Consider the following 15,949-nt stretch of genomic DNA (forward strand, 5'->3'; position numbering starts at 1 on the left):
TTAGTTGCTAGAAACTCCGGGGAATTTTTTTTTTAATATAATTTTCTCCTTTCCCTTTATTACTTGATTTTTTCTTTTATTTTGTGGACTGTTCAGTTCAGTCGCTCAGTCGTGTCTGACCATTTGCGACCCCATGAATCGCAGCATGCCATGCCTCCCTGTCCATCACCAACTCCCGGAGTTCACTCAAACTCGTGTCAATCGAGTCGGTGATGCCATCCAGCCATCTCATCCTCTGTCGTCCACTTCTCCTGCCCCCAATCCCTCCCAGCATCAGGGTCTTTTCCAATGAGTCAATTCTTCGCATGAGGTAGCCAAAGTATTGGAGTTTCAGCTTTAACATCAGTCCTTACAATGAACACCCAGGGCTGATCTCCCTTAGAATGGACTGGTTGGATTTCTTTGCAGTCCAAGGGACTCTCAAGAGTCTTCTCCAACACCACAGTTCAAAAACATCAATTCTTTGGCGTTCAGCTTTCTTCACAGTCCAACTCTCACATCCATACGTGACCACTGGAAAAACCATAGCCTTGACTAGACGGACCTTTGTTGGCAAAGTAATGTCTCTGCTTTTGAATATGCTATCTAGGTTGGTCATAACTTTCCTTCCAAGGAGTAAGCGTCTTTTAATTTCTTGGCTGCAGTCACCATCTGCAGTGATTTTGGAGCCCCAAAAAATAAAGTCTGACACTGTTTGCACTGTTTCCCAATCTATTTCCCATGAAGTGATGGGACCAGATGCTATGATCTTTGTCTTCTGAATGTTGAGCTTTAAGCCAACTTTTTCACTCTCCACTTTCACTTTCATCAAGAGGCTTTTTAGTTCCTCTTTACTTTCTGCCATAAGGGTGGTGTCATCTGCATATCTGAGGTTATTGATATTTCTCCCGGCAATCTTGATTCCAGCTTGTGCTTCTTCCAGCCCAGCGTTTCTCATGATGTACTCTGCATAGAAGTTAAATAAGCAGGGTGACAATATACAGCCTTGATGTACTCCTTTTCCTATTTGGAACCAGTCTGTTGTTCCATGTCCAGTTCTAACTGTTGCTTCCTGACCTGCATATAGGTTTCTCAAGAGGCAGGTCAGGTGGTCTGGTATTCCCATCTCTTGAAGAATTTTCCACGGTTTGTTGTGATCCACACAGTCAAAGGCTTTGGCATAGTCAATAAAGCAGAAATAGATGTTTTCTGGAACTCTCTTGCTTTTTCCATGATCCAGCGGATGTTGGCAATTTGATATCTGGTTCTTCTGCCTTTTCTGAAACCAGCTTGAACATCTGGAAGTTCACGGTTCATGTATTGCTGAAGTCTGGCTTGGAGAATTTTTGAGCATTACTTTACTAGTGTGTGAGATGAGTGCAGTTGTGGACTCTTACTATACTGTAATTTGGGGTTTTTTTTAATTAGTTTATTTTAATTGGAGGCTAATTACAATATTGTGATGGTTTTTGCCTTACATTGACATGAATCATCCACGGGTGTATATGTGTCCCCCTATCCTGAACCCCGCCTCCCACCTCTCTCCCCATCCCATCTCTCTGGGTTGTGCCAGAGCACCAGCTTTGAGTGCCCTGCTTCATGCATTGAACTTGCACTGGTCATCTGTTTCACATATGGTAGTATACATGTTTCAGTGCTATTCTATCAAATCATCCTACCCTTGCCTTTCCCACAGGATCCAAAATTCTGTTCTTTACATCTGTGTGTCCAGTTCCATTCTTCTTTATTAGGATTGCTTTGGCTGTTCAAGATTTTTTGTGTTTCCATATAAACTGAGATTATTTGTTCTAGTTCTATGAAAAATACCATTGGTAGCTTGATAGGGATTGCATTGAATCTATAGATTGCTTTGGGTAGTATACTCATTTTCACTATATTGATTCTTCTGATCCATGAATATGGTGTATTTCTCCATCTATTTGTGTCATCTTTGATTTCTTTGATCAGTGTTTTATAGTTTTCTTTGTAGTGTCCTGCTTTGTCTCTTATCACGGTCTTTATTTCAAAGTCTATTTTGTCTGGTATGAGTATTGCTACTTCTGCTTTCTTTTGGTCTCCATTTGCATGAAATATCTTTTTCCAGCCCTTCACTTTCAGTCTGTATGTGTCCGTTGGTTTCAGGTGGGTCTCTTGTAGACAGCATATGTAGTGTCTTGTTTTTATATCCATTTGGCCAGTCTTTGTCTTTTGATTGGGGCATTTAGCCTATTTACATTTAAGGTAATTATTGAGAACTATGATCCCATTACCATTTACTTGTTGTTTTACATTAGATTTTATAAACCTTTTCTATGCTTCCTGTCTAGAAAGATCCTTTAGCATTTATTGAAGAGCTGGTTTGGTGGTACTCAATTCTCTCAGCTTTTGCTTGTCTCTAAAGCTTTTGATTTCTCCTTCATATCTGAATGAGATCTTTGCTGGGTAGAGTAATTTTGTTTGTAGGTTTTTCTCTTTTATCACTTTAAGTGTGTCCTGCCATTCCCTTCTGGGCTGAAGAGTTTCTATTGAAATATCAGCTGTTATCTTTATGGGGATCCCCTTGTGTATTGTATGTTGCTTTTCCCTTGCTGCTTTTAATATTTACTCTTGTGTCTAATCTTTGTTAGTTTGATTAATATGTATCTTGGGGGTTTTTGCCTTAAGTTTATCCTTTTTGGGACTCTGTGGGTTTCTTGAACTTGGGTGGCTATTTCCTTCCCCATTTTAGGGAAGTTTTCGACTATTATCTCCTCAGGTATTTTTTCATGCCCTTTGTTTTTGTCTTCTTCTGTGATACCTATGATTCGAATGTTGGGGCATTTAACATTGCCCCAGCAGTCTTTGAGGTTGTCCTCATTTCTTTTCATTCTTTTTTCCTCTCTGCTTCATTTATTTCCACCGTTCTATCTTCCACCTCACTTATCCTCTCTTCTGCCTCAGTTATTCTACTGTTGGTTCCCTCCAGAGTGCTTTTGATCCTCAGTTATTGCATTATTCATTATTGATTGACTTTTCTTTATTTTTTCTAGGTCCTTGTTAAACATTTCTTGCATCTTCTCAATCCTTGTCTCTAGTCTGTTTATCTGTAACTCCATTTTGTCTTCAAGATTTTGGATCATATTTACTATCATTATTCTGAATTCTTTTTCAGATAGACTCCCTATCTCCTCTTTGGTTTGGTGGGTATTTATCATATTCCTTCACCTGCTGAATGTTTCTCTGCCTTTTCATTTTGTTTATATTGCTGTGTTTGGGGTGCCATGTCTGTAGGCTGTAAGTTCATGGTTCCTCTTTATTGTGGAGTCTACTTCCTGTGGGTGGAGTTGGACTAGTGGCTTGTCAAGGTTTCTTGATTGGGGGAGCTTGTTTCTGTGTTCTGGTGGGTGGAGCTGGATTTCTCTCTGTAGTGCAGTGAAGTGTCCAGTAGTGAGTTTTGGGGGGTCCATGGGTTTGACATGGCTTTGGGCAGCCTGTGTTTTAATGCTCAGGGTTGTGTTCCTGTTTTGCTGGAGAATTAGTGTGGTATGTCTTGCACTGGAACTTACTGACTCTTGGGTGGAGCTTGGTTTCAGTGTAAGTATTGAATCTTTTGGGTGAGCTCTTGTCTATTAATGTTGCCAGAGTCAGGAGTTCTCTGATGTTCTCAAGTTTTGGAGTTAAGCCTCCTGCCTCTGGCTTTCAGTCCTTCTCTTACAGTAGCCTCAAGACTTCTCCATCAATACAGCACATATGATAAAACATCTAGGTTAATGGTGAAACAATTCTCCACAGCCAGGAACACCCAGAGAGATTCATAGAATTACATAGAGAAGAGAAGAGGGAGGAGGAAGATAGAGGTGACCAAGAGAAAAGGGGGAGTCAAAGGGGAGAGAGCGATCAAGCCACTAATCAATTCTCTAAGTGCTCTGCACAGCCCAGAACACCCAGTGAGATTCACAGAGGTAAGTAGAGAAGAGAAGAGGAAGGTAGGAGATAGAGGTGATCTGGACGAGAAAAGGGAGAGTCAAAAGGGGAGGGAGCAGTCAAGCCAGTAATCAAATCCCTAACTGAAAATGAATACTGAAGATAGATTCTTAAAGGTACAAAATTGATAATACCAAAAAGCAAGATTAGAAATCTAGAATAGACTCAAAAATACAATATAAAATACAAAAACAAAATCCATCACAATATTTATATATATGTGAAATTTACTTTAAAAAATAGGGTCCTTTTTTTTGCTAGGTAATACTAGGTTATGAAAATCAAAGGAGTAATAAAGAACTTAAACTTTCTTTAAAAAATTAAAAAGTCATAATAGTAAAAATATATCTAGGAATTTCTCTGGAGCTGTTGTGGGCAGTGTGACGTTAGTTGAGTGTCAGTCTGTTTTTCCAGCTTGTACTTGTTTTGAAGGTCTATAGGTCCCCCTCCAGTGCACAGTCAGTATTAACCACAGGGTTTTAATGCGTTGCACCTGTCTCTTCCACAGTGGTTCCTTTTTCTGTTTATTTTTACTTCCTCTGTTTGCAAATCTCTTCAGTGTCTAATTTCTGCCCTGACACAAGGGGGTGAAGGTGGCTACTTATTTAGGCTCACTTGTTCTGTGTTTTGGGAAGGGAGGGACACTGCAAACAAATACCACTGGCATGTTTGGGGAGTGTTCACAGTGTGTGGACCACCCTGGGTTTACCACAGCCCGGGGCAGCATGTGTTTCCCAGGTCTACACTGCTCAGACTCCAGGGTGCTCTTCAAGGACACTGTCCCAAGTGGGCCCTACATTTCATGCAGTCCCCAAGTCTAAGCTGCTCAGGTTCTCGGGAGCTTTGCAGGGGCACAGACCCAGATGGGTTGTGCATTCTGTGCCTCCCAGGTCCGAGCACCTCAGGCAACCCAGTGCTTGATGAGCACACTGTCCCAGAAGCACCATGCATCTTAATCACCTCCCTGGTCCTGGCCTGTTGGTTTCCCAGGTATGCTGCGAGAGCACCATCACAGGTATGCTGTGTGTCTCTGGGGAGCTAATCTCAGGCTGTGACACTCCTGGCAGATGTCAACCATCCGGAACCCAGAAGACGTAGCTAGCAACTGGGAGTCTGCTCACAGTTTGGTAGAAGATGCAGTCTCCAGAGCTGAGATTGCAGCAGCCCCTTGCCTTCCGGCTCTGGCTCTGTCTGTCGCACACCTGCCTCTCTGCCTCTTGGGAGAGAGAGCCCTATATTGCAGCTGGCTCGCACTCCTTTGGTATTCACTCATCTTTGTTCTGTGAGTGCATCAGGGGTGACTGTGCTGTGTTAGAGCCTTTCTCAGGAAAGTTTTTTTTTTTTTTTTTTCTGTCTCTCTGGTGACCCCATGTTGCAGTCTCATGTTAGCTCTCTCTGATTGTCATCAGGGCATTCAGGCCCATTCCTTACCCTAAGGACCGATGATGCTGCCACTCCTCCCTGCCCAGCCCCCACTCTCCGGTGGTAGACGCAAGCATCTGGGCTACTGTGATGCTGGCAGTTGTGGTTAGGTGTGTATTCTGTGGGGTTCTTTTTTTTTTCTCCCAGTTATGTTGCCCTCTGAGATTACAAAACTCCCCACAGACCCACCTGTGAGAGGGTTTCCTACTGTGTGGAAACTTTTCCTCCTTCACACTCTCTCCCCAAGACAGGTCTCCATCCCTAAATCTTTTGTCTCTGTTTCTGTGTTTTATATTTTGTCCAACCTCCTTTCGAAGAGAATGGGCTGCCTTTCTCGGTGTCTGGTGTACTCCACCAGCGTTCAGAAGTTGTTTTGTGGAAGTTGCTCAACATTCAGATGATCTTTTGATGAATTTGTGACAGAGAAAGAGGTCTCCCTGTCCTATTCCTCCCCATCTTGGGACCGCCTCCCCCTAAATATATTTTTTAGAAATCTATTTGTTGAGATATGAGGTTTTAAAATTCTACTAATTGAATAAGGGGCAGGGATTAGGGGAATGTAGAGGAAAAGGCAACCCACTCCAGTACTCTTGCCTAGAAAATCCCATGGACTGAGGAGCCTGGTGTCCATGGGGTCGCAAAGAGTTGGACACGACTGAGCGACTTCACTTTCAGAGAGGCTCCTGTACTTCATCCTTCCAGAAGTTACTGATTGTTTCAGGGATATGGCTGCCATCTAAGATAGGACCCAACATAGATGAATTGCTTAATTTGTACTGTGTCAAGTGTTTGTATGTGTACTATATAATTTGTTGGTATTTTTTCTTACATGTGAAAGAGTGTATAGAAAGTATTTCCTGGTTAAAGAATAGCAGAATGTCATCCAGGCACCCAGGATAAAATATAGATTGCTAGTCTCATACGACCTCCAGGTGCTCCTCTCTGGTTGTTTGTATCCTTGCCTTTGTCAGGGTTGATACGTGTGTCAGGTTCTAGATATCTGGAAAAATGCATTGGGGGAGTAAACTGCCCTGTATTTCTGCATCTGAGCTCATCATTGCCTCTCTGTAGGTCTCAGGAGTAGGTCAAAGCAGAAGACATTTATAGAGTGAGGCAGCAGGCTAAGGATGGGAGAGCAGCAGCTTCATGTCAAGTTCATGGCCAAGAGAAACCAAGCAGAGGTAGGACCCTGAGATAGGCTTACCCCAGTGTTCTGACGTCGGGTTAGAAACTAGGTGCTGTGGCTGCAGGGAACTTCGTGATAACAGACTTCAACATGTCTTCAGTTGCATTGCTTCAGTTTGGATGGTCAGCCTGTATTTGCTTCTGTACAGTGCCATCATCCCAGGAGCTCCATTCACTGCCCTTAGTCTCTTCTAGTAACTTTTGTCTCCTTGCTTCTAGTATTGCTATTGAGTAGTCTGAAGCCATCTGATTTATAATCCTTTATATGTAACTATAATCTAATAGGAAGTTCTTCTTCTTTTTTTTTTTTCACGTTTTCTTATGTCTGAATAGTTTCTGTTTCCACTAGGCTGTGTTTTCACAGCTGGGTTTTCATCTTCCATGTTAGAGGAATTTATCAGATATCTAGTAATTCTTGGTTTTCTATACATGATTAAGACAAGGGGGTAAAACGCTGTTCAGAAGTATTGAGCACATTTGCATCTTGTCCATTTTGAGCTGAGTGAGATGGTTTGGGTGGACTAATTATTGGACCTCCTCTCCTAGATTCATAACAATGATTCATTTTATGTATATATTGCAAAGTGATCCCCACAGTAAGTCCACGTACAACCACATGCAGTTACAAATTTTTTTTATATTGTGTGTTGAGAACCTCCAAGATCGACTCTCAACGAGTTTCAAATATACCATGCTGCTGACTGAAGTCAGACACTTCAGTCGTGTCTGACTCTGTGTGACCCCATGGATGCCAGCCTACCAGGCTCCCCCATCCCTTGGATTCTCCAAGCAAGAACACTGGAGTGGGTTGCCATTTCCTTCCCCAATGCATGAAAGTGAAAACTGAAAGTGAAGTCGCTCAGTCGTGTCTGACTCTTAGCGACCCCATGGACTGCAGCCCACCAGACTTTTCTGTCCATGGGATTTTCCAGGCAAGAGTACTGGAGTGGGGTGCCATTGCCTTCTCCGAAATATACCATACAGTACTATTAATTATAACCACCATGCCGTGAATTATATCCCCATGACTTATATATATCAAATTTGTATCTCCTGACCACCCTCATCCTTTTTGCTCACCCACCCCTCAACCCCCTGCCTCTTTCAAGCAACCATCAATCTGTTCTATCTGCTGAGTTCTGAGGGTTTTGTTTTTTAGATTCCATTTATTAAAAAAACCATATAGTATTTGTATGTCTCTGTTTGACTCTTTTTGCTTAGCATAGTGCCCTCAAGGTCCATCCATGTTTCCACAGTTGGCAGGGCTTCCTCTTTAATGGCTGCCAGTATTCCATTTAGTCTGTGTGTGTGTGTGTGTATATGTTTATACCAGTTTTCTTTATCTATTCATTCATTTCTGGATACTCATATCTTGGCTACTGTAAATAATGCTTCAGTGAACACAGCAGTGTAAAGATATTTTCAAGTTAGTGTTTTTATTTCCTTTGGATAAATACCCAGAAGTGGAATTTTTGGGCCATATAGTAGTTCTGTCTTTGATTTCTTGTGGAACCTCCATACTGTTTTCCATAGTGGCGGTAGCATTTACATTCCTACCAGTGGTGCACAGAGGTTCCCTTTTCTCTGCACTCTTGCCAACATGTGTTGTTTCTTGTCTTTTCTATGTAAAAGTTATTCTCTCAAGTGTGAGATGTTATCTCATTGTGGTTTTGATTTGCATTTCTCTGTTGATTAGTCATGTTGAGCACTTTTTCACGTACCTGTTGGCCTTCTTTATGTATGTCTTCTTTGGGAAAATGTCTGTCAGATCCTCTGCCTATTTTTTAATGGATTTTTTTCCCCCCACTGTTGAGTTTTATGAGTGTTTTGTATACTTTGGATATTAACTCCTTATCAGATACATAATTTGCACATTTTTTCTCCCATTTGACAAGTTGCCTTTTCATTTTGTTGATGGTTTCCTTCATTGTGCAGAAGCTTCTTGTTTGATAATCTCACTTGTTTATTTTTGCTTTTGTTGTCTTTGCTTTTTGTGTCAAGTAAAAAAACCAAAACCACTGTCTAGAAGCTTGCCACCTGTTTTTTTCCTAGGAGTTTTATGGTTTCAGGTCTTAGTTCAAGTTTTTAATCCATTTTGAGTTTAGTTTTTTGTGTGATGTAAGATATTGAGTTTCATTCTTTTGCATGTGGTGATTTAGTTTTCCCAACACTGTTTATTGAAAAGACTGTCTTTTCCCTGTTGTATATTCTTGGCATCTTTGTTGTAAATTACTTGACCATGTATGCATATGATTATTTCTGGGTCTCTAGTCTATTCCATTGATCTGTTTTTAGGCCCATACAGTGTTGTTCAGTCGCTCAGTTGTGTCCAAGTCTTTGCGACCCCATGTACTACAGCACACCAGGCTTCCCTGTCCTTCACCATCTCCCAGAGCTTGCTGAAACCCATGTCCATTGAGTCAGTGGTGCCATCCAACCATCTTGTCCTCTGTCATCCCCTTCTCCTCCTACCTTCAGTCTTTCCCAGCATCAGTGTCTTTTTCAGTGAGTCAGCTCTTCACATCAGATGGCCAAAGTATTGGAGCTACCAATACTTTGGTCCTTCCAATGAATATTCAGGATTGATTTCCTTTAGGATTAACTGATTGGATCTCCTTGCAGTCCAAGGGACTCTCAAGAGTCTTCTCCAACACCACAGTTCAAAAGCATCAATTCTTTGATGCTCAGCTTTCTTTATGGTCCAGCTCTCACATCCATGTATGACTACTAGAAAAACCATAGCTTTGACTAGACAGACTTTTGTTGGCAAAGTAATGTCTCTACTTTTTAATATGCTGTGTAGGTTTGTCATAGCTTTTCTTCCAAGAAGCAAGTGTCTTTTAATTTCATGGCTGCAATCACCATCTGCAGTGATTTTGAGCCTCCCAAAATAAAGTCTGTCACTGTTTCCATTACCCATCTATTTGCCATGAAGTGATGAGACCAGATATCGTGATCTTAGTTTTCTAAATTTTGAGTTTTAAGCCAGTTTTTCATTCTCTTTCACTTTCATCAAGAAGCTCTTAAGTTCCTCTTTGCTTTCTGCCATAAGGGTGGTGTCATCTGCATACCTGAGGTTATTGATGTTTCTCCCTGCAATCTTGATTCCAACTTGTGCTTCATCCAGCCCTACATTTCACATGATGTACTATTTTGATAACTGTAGCTTTGTAATATAGTTTGAAATCAGGGCACATGATGCTCCAGCTTTGTTGTTCTTTCTCTAGATAGCTTTATCTGAGGTCTTTTGTGTTTCCATACAAATTTTAGGATTGTTTGTTCTATTTCTCTGGAAAATGCCATGGAATTTTGATAGGGATTGCATTGAATCTGTAGATTGCTTTGGGTATCAAGGACATTTTAACAACATTAATTTTTCTAATCCATGGGCACAGATTGTCTTCATTTCATCAGTCTTACTGTTTACAAATGTAAGTTGAATTTATTGCCCAGTGTTTTATTCTTTTTGTTGCAATTATAAATGGGATTATTTCTTCTTAATTTTTCTTTTTTTAAAGTTTAAATTATCTTTGTTGTTAAATGAATTTCTTGAAAGGGAACCCTCTTGTACTATTGTTGGGAATGTAAATTGATACAGCCACTATGGAGGATAGTGTGGAAATTCCTTTAAAAACTAGGAATAAAACTACCATATGACCCAACAATCCCACTACTGGGTATATACCTTGACAAAACCATAATTGAAAAAGACACATGTACCCCCAGTATTCGTTGCAGCACTATTTATGTGTGTATATATATATGTATGTATATATGTATATACCTATGTGTGTATATAATGGAATATTACTTAACCATGAAAAGGAGCACATTTGATCCAGTTGCTAAGGTGGATGAACCTAGAGCCTATTAGAGTGAAGTCAGAGAAAAATATTATATATTAACACATATATATGGAACCTAGAAATATGGTACTGATGAACCTGTTTGCAGGGCAGCAATGGAGACACAGAGAACAGACTTGTGAACACAGAGAAGGGGTGGGAAGGAGAAGGTGGGACGCATGGAGAGAGTAGCATGGAAACATACACACAGCCATAAGTAAAATAGATAGCCAATGGGAATTTGCTGCATGACTCAGGGAACTCAAACTGCGGCTCTGTGTGTGACAACCTAGAGGGGTGGGATGGGGTGGGAGGGAGGTTTAAAGGCAGGGGACATATGTATACCTATGGCTGATACATGTTGGTGTATGGCAGAAACCAATACAATATTGTAAAGCAATTATCCTCCAATTAAATACTTTAAAAAATTGAGCAGAGGGGAATAGCTTTCTTATAAACAGGATATAGTTGGGACTTGGTTTTTATTCTCTAGTTTAGTCCACAGTGTAATTACCAATACTGGATTTTCTTTTTTGCCATCTGTCTTTTGGTTTGTCTCTCAGTTCTTTGTTCCTCAGTTCTTGTCTTTTTTGGTATTTTTTTAGAACTCCATTTTATTCATTGTCCTTTTCTTGTCTGCACTGGCTCTTCATTGCTGTGTGAGCTTTCTGTAGTTGCAGTGAGTGGGGTCTACTCTCTATTTGTGATGTATGGGTTTCTCATGGCTGTGGCTTCTCTTGCTGAGGAGCAGGGGCTCTGGGCACATGGACTCCATAGTTGCAGCACATGGGCTTAGTTGCTCCATGGCATGTGGGATCTTCTGGACCAGGGATTAAACCTGTGTCCCCTGCATTGGCAGGTGGACTCAACCACTGGACCACCAGGCAAGTCCAGCGTCCATTCTTTTTAAAGCAACAACTTCTCTGCTTTTTTTGGACACGTGGAAGTGTTTTGCTCTACTGATTACAATGCATTTAATTTTTCATAATCTTTCTAGAGTTACTATTGTACCACTTTGCATAAAATTTAGTAATCTTGGAACCATATAGATTAAATTGCTTCCCTTGTTCTTCAAACCAGGAGTCAGTAAACTATAGCCCACAGTCCAGTCTATTGCCTATTTTATAAATAAAACTTATAAAGTTGAAACCCAGCTGTGTTCATTCATTGACATATTCTATTTGGCTGCTTTTGCACTACAACTGCATACATAGTTGAGTAGTTGCAGCAAAGATTTGCAACTACTAAAATGTTTAATGTGTGACCCATCTATCTGTTATAACTCCACAGTTTTGTGTAATACTTTAAGTTTTGCCTTAAACAGTCTTATTTATTTTAAGGAAATCAGAAGGGAAGCCTTTTATATTTACCCTAATATATATCATCTTAAATGTTATTTCTTTCTAAAGAGCTAAGTTTTTGTGTGGTTCATTTTCCTTCAGCCTGAAGAACTTTCTTTAGTTTGTAATACAAATATGATGGGGACCAATTCTAGTTTTCTTTTTTGAAAATGTCTGTTTTACCTTTATTCTTGAAGATTTTTGATAGGATATAGAATTGGGGGTTGAGTTGTTTTCTTCTTCTAGTACTTTAAAGACTTCATTCTCTCCTGGCCACTTTTATTTCTGATAAGAAGTTAATGGTAATTTGAATTGTTCTTTATGCAATGTGTCATTTTTCCCTCGCTTCCAAGCTATCTCTTATGCCTGGCAACCACTAATCTTTTTTTTTAAGAGGACACTAAAAAAAGAATTATTTCGCTGTGTGAGGTCTTAGTTGCAGCACATGAGATCTTCATTGCTTCACGCCAGATCCTTTGTTGTAGCACATGAACATCCTGATCGTGGCACACAGTCTCCAGTGTGTGGGCTCAGTAGTTGCAGTGCATGGGCTTGGTTACTCTACAGCATGTGGAACCTAGTTCCCCAACCAGGGATCAAACCTGTGTCCCCTGTGTTACAAGGTAGATTCTTAACTGCTGGACCACCAGCAAGTCCCAATTAGTAATCTTTTGTCCATTTCTATAATTTAATGATTTTTTAAAATCTTAAATAAATGAAATTACTAATAGTGTGTGAACTTTGGCAGTTGGCTTTTTTCACTCAGTAAAATTCTTTTGAGATTCATCCAAATTGTTGTTAGTATACACTTTTATTCCATTTTATTACTGAGTGATACAGATATACTACAGTTAATCTTTAACCCGTTGAAGGCCATCTGGGTTATTTCTGGCTTGGAGGTGCTAGGAATGTTTGTATAGTTTGTATGTGAATATAAGATTACACTGCACTGGGATAAGTGCCCAAGTGTATGTTTCCAGCGTGGGCATATTTTACATTCCCACCGTCAATGTCTGAGTGATCCAGTTTCTTTGCATCCTCATCTACATTTAATATCATTTCAGTTGGCATATAATCTCTCATGGTTTTAGCTTGTGGCATTTCCTTAATGGCTAATCAAAGTGAACATCTCTTTGTGTGCTTTTTTACCATGTTTATAATCCTCTTTATTGAAATGTCTCCTCATGTCTTTTTGCCTATTTTGTAATTGAATTGGTTTTACCTGTGAGAGTTTTTTGTAGCAGATACTCGTCTTTTGTTGGATATGTGTTTGCACATATTTTCTCCGTCTCGGTTTATCTCTAGACTTTTATACTTTTTTTTTTTTTTTTGGCTGTGCCACACAGCTTGCAGGATCTTAGTTCCCCGACCAGGGGCTGAACCCGGGCCCCGAGCAGTGGAAGCACTGAGTCCTAACCGCTGAACCAACAGGGATTTCCTACCTTTATCTCTTAACAGGATTTTTTGCAAAACAGAAGTTTAAAAGTTTTTACAGTTTTTATACTTTCTATGACCCATTTTCCATAAAACATGTGAAAGTCTCTAAGTTGTGTCCGACTCTTTGTGACCCCATGGACTGTAGCCCACCAGGCTCCTCTGTCCATGGGATTCTCCAGGTAGGAATACTGCAGTGGGTAGCCATTCCCTTCTCCAGAGATCTTCCTGATCCAGGGATTGAACCCAGTGCTCCTGCACTGCAGGCAGATTCTTCACCGTCTGAGCCACCAGGGAATCCTGGTTGTGAGGTTTAGGACAAAATCGTCAGGGGGTTGGCTAGGGGATTTTCTGCCTCAGAATATCCAGTTGCTTTAGAACCATTTGTTAAAGAACAAATGGTTAATCCTCCATTTAGTTGCATTTGTACCTTTTTTTAAATTTAGATGTGGGTTTTGTGTCAGTCAGAATAGATTCCATCAGTCTATGTGTCTTTCCCTCTGCAAGGTTTGTTTTTTTTTTGCAAGACTCAATTAGTCCTAATACTCAGTAATGATTCCTTTCTCTTTATTGCTCTTTTTCAAAATTGCTGTTGCTATTCTAGTGCTTGTACTTTTTTTTTTGCTTGTATCTTTATATGTAAAATTTTAAATAAGCCTGTTTGTCTATAAAAACACCTTGCTATGGTTTTAATAGGAATTACACTAAACCTACAGGTGAGTGGAAGTGTTTGACATCTCCAGTCTGTTAAGTCTTTCAGCCCTTAAAGACAGTAGGCAGTTTGCTTGGCTGACATTACACAGTAAGTTGCAGCTCAGATCTCAGTTGGGTTCTGGGGCCTTACCTTGAGTCTCTGACAGACATGATTTAGCGGTCAAGTAAGAATTTGGTCAATGTTTATAATACAGAGTTGGAGCTCCCCTCAGATCTTCTGGAATTTCCCACCTCATTTTCTAGTGCTATGGTGCCATTCTGTCCTGTGGCTCTTCAAAATTTTCTGTTTTAGCCAGTCAACATGACATAGACAGGGGCATCTCCCCTGACTAAAAGCTGTAAAAAATGAAAAAGAGGATTCGCCCTTTTCATTCCTTTCTTTCCAGAGGTCAGCCCCCCCTCCCCCCATTTGGTATTTGCCTGATTGTTTCTTCTACAGTGTCTTAGAGTAGTTGCTTTTCGTATATTCTGGTTGGAAGTTATACTTGTTAAACTTTGGAGGAGTTGGATTGAAAGGCATTTACCCAGTGTGGTGGTGATTCCTTGTGTTCTCCAGTCTACCATGTTGCCAGGAATAAACTGCACTTATAATAGCTGTTTTCTTTTATGTTGCAATATGGCTGTGTGGAAGAAAAATGCAAAGGATTTTGGAGTCAAGTGGAGAGGTACATGAATTTGGCTTTGCCACCTGCTAGTTATATAACACTGTGTCATTTAACCTTTTTTATCTGTAAAATGGAGAATAAAAAACCTATCTCACATGTTTATTGAAAAAATTTTTTAAGGTTTTCAGAAACTTGCATCTCACTTAAATGATAGCTATTAATTGTATTTTATGTTTTCTCTATTCTGTTTTTTAATCTATATTTAATCCATTAAGATCTGAGCTAGCCCACCTCTGCCTGAGCTGTAAACTCATTTTTCCAATAAAAGGTGAAATTTTGTTACATGGGATCTGTTCATTAAGGGTGACAAATGCTAAGTAGCTATCTTGGAAGACTGATGTTTAAGTTTTTTGATTATAAAGCAGAGTAAAGGAATCTATTACCTTATTAACAGTTTGAAATCTGAAAAAAAAAAATTAACAATGTTGGGTTTTTCCCCTTTTATAGGAATCCCCTCCTCAAGTAGAAAATTACTGTCTACCAGAAGCTGCTTCATTTCTTCAGAATAAAAAGGAACCTGGGCCTGGATTCTCACAAAAGAGGAAAGCTCCTGCAGAAAAAAATAAAATCAAACGACCCAGAGTACAGTAATTATATTTACTCAGTTACCAAACATTAAATGTTTTTTAAATTAATAACTTGATGACTGTGATGGATTTGTAATTTAAAGACAAGAACCTGGAGAATTCAGCTTCAGTATAGTGATGAAGCTTGAAGTTAGTTTTCAACACCTGAAATTTTAATCACTGAAATATTAACTGATCCTAATAGAAAGTTACCTGAAATAACAAAATGCAGCTCCTCAGCTAGCTTGTCGTTAAACCATATTGATGTGTGTGATGTGGGTTTTTATTTATTTGCTTGTAAGTATCCAAGTCTGTAGTTTAGTGGAAGTTTGAGCAAGGTGTTAGATTTTGCCTTAAAATGTCTGCTTTAATTCGTAACAAGAAAGTTATCAATTGGGATTCATTCATATTTTCCCTGATTTTTAGCTTCTTACCATTTTATCTCTTCTTAACAGGAGCCTGAGCACAAGGTTTAATGAGGAACTGAGGCTTTAAACTTAAGTGCGTGTGTATATATGTATATGCATGTTTGTACAAATCTCCATGATGTTTGCCAAGTTTGGGGGCCAAAACTTGGAAGATAAAGACAATAAAGAATAAAAGTAGTGACTCAAAGTAGTTGTTCAAATAGATAATTAAAAAAAAAAAATTCTGGTAACCATTCTCGTTGAAGCAAATAAAAGATTTGTAAAACAGCTTAAAAATAAATCTAGTTATGTTTCTGATGTTGTTTATGTATAATTATTAGGGCTTCCCTGGTGGCTCAGTTGGTAAAGAATCTGCCTGCAATGCAGGAGACCTGGGTTAGATCCCCAGATTGGGAAGATCCCATGGAG

The 15,949-nt window shown here is 39.7% G+C and overlaps 1 protein-coding gene across 3 annotated transcripts in view; it reads left to right on the top strand.

The window, feature by feature from the left end:
- The window catches only part of TOPBP1 (DNA topoisomerase II binding protein 1), a 70,918-nt gene extending 55,196 nt beyond the window's left edge, over positions 1–15,722 (top strand). For all 3 annotated transcript variants that reach the window (XM_070376104.1, XM_070376106.1, XM_070376108.1), the window contains one exon: positions 14,995–15,722. In XM_070376104.1, the coding sequence (XP_070232205.1) occupies positions 14,995–15,138 (144 nt within the window). In that variant the 3' untranslated portion in view covers positions 15,139–15,722. The remainder of the gene's footprint in view (positions 1–14,994) is intronic.
- Positions 15,723–15,949: the final 227 nt, after the last annotated feature.

The sequence above is a fragment of the Bos mutus genome, chromosome 1 (genome assembly GCF_027580195.1).
Source record: "Bos mutus isolate GX-2022 chromosome 1, NWIPB_WYAK_1.1, whole genome shotgun sequence".
NCBI lineage: Eukaryota > Metazoa > Chordata > Mammalia > Artiodactyla > Bovidae > Bos > Bos mutus.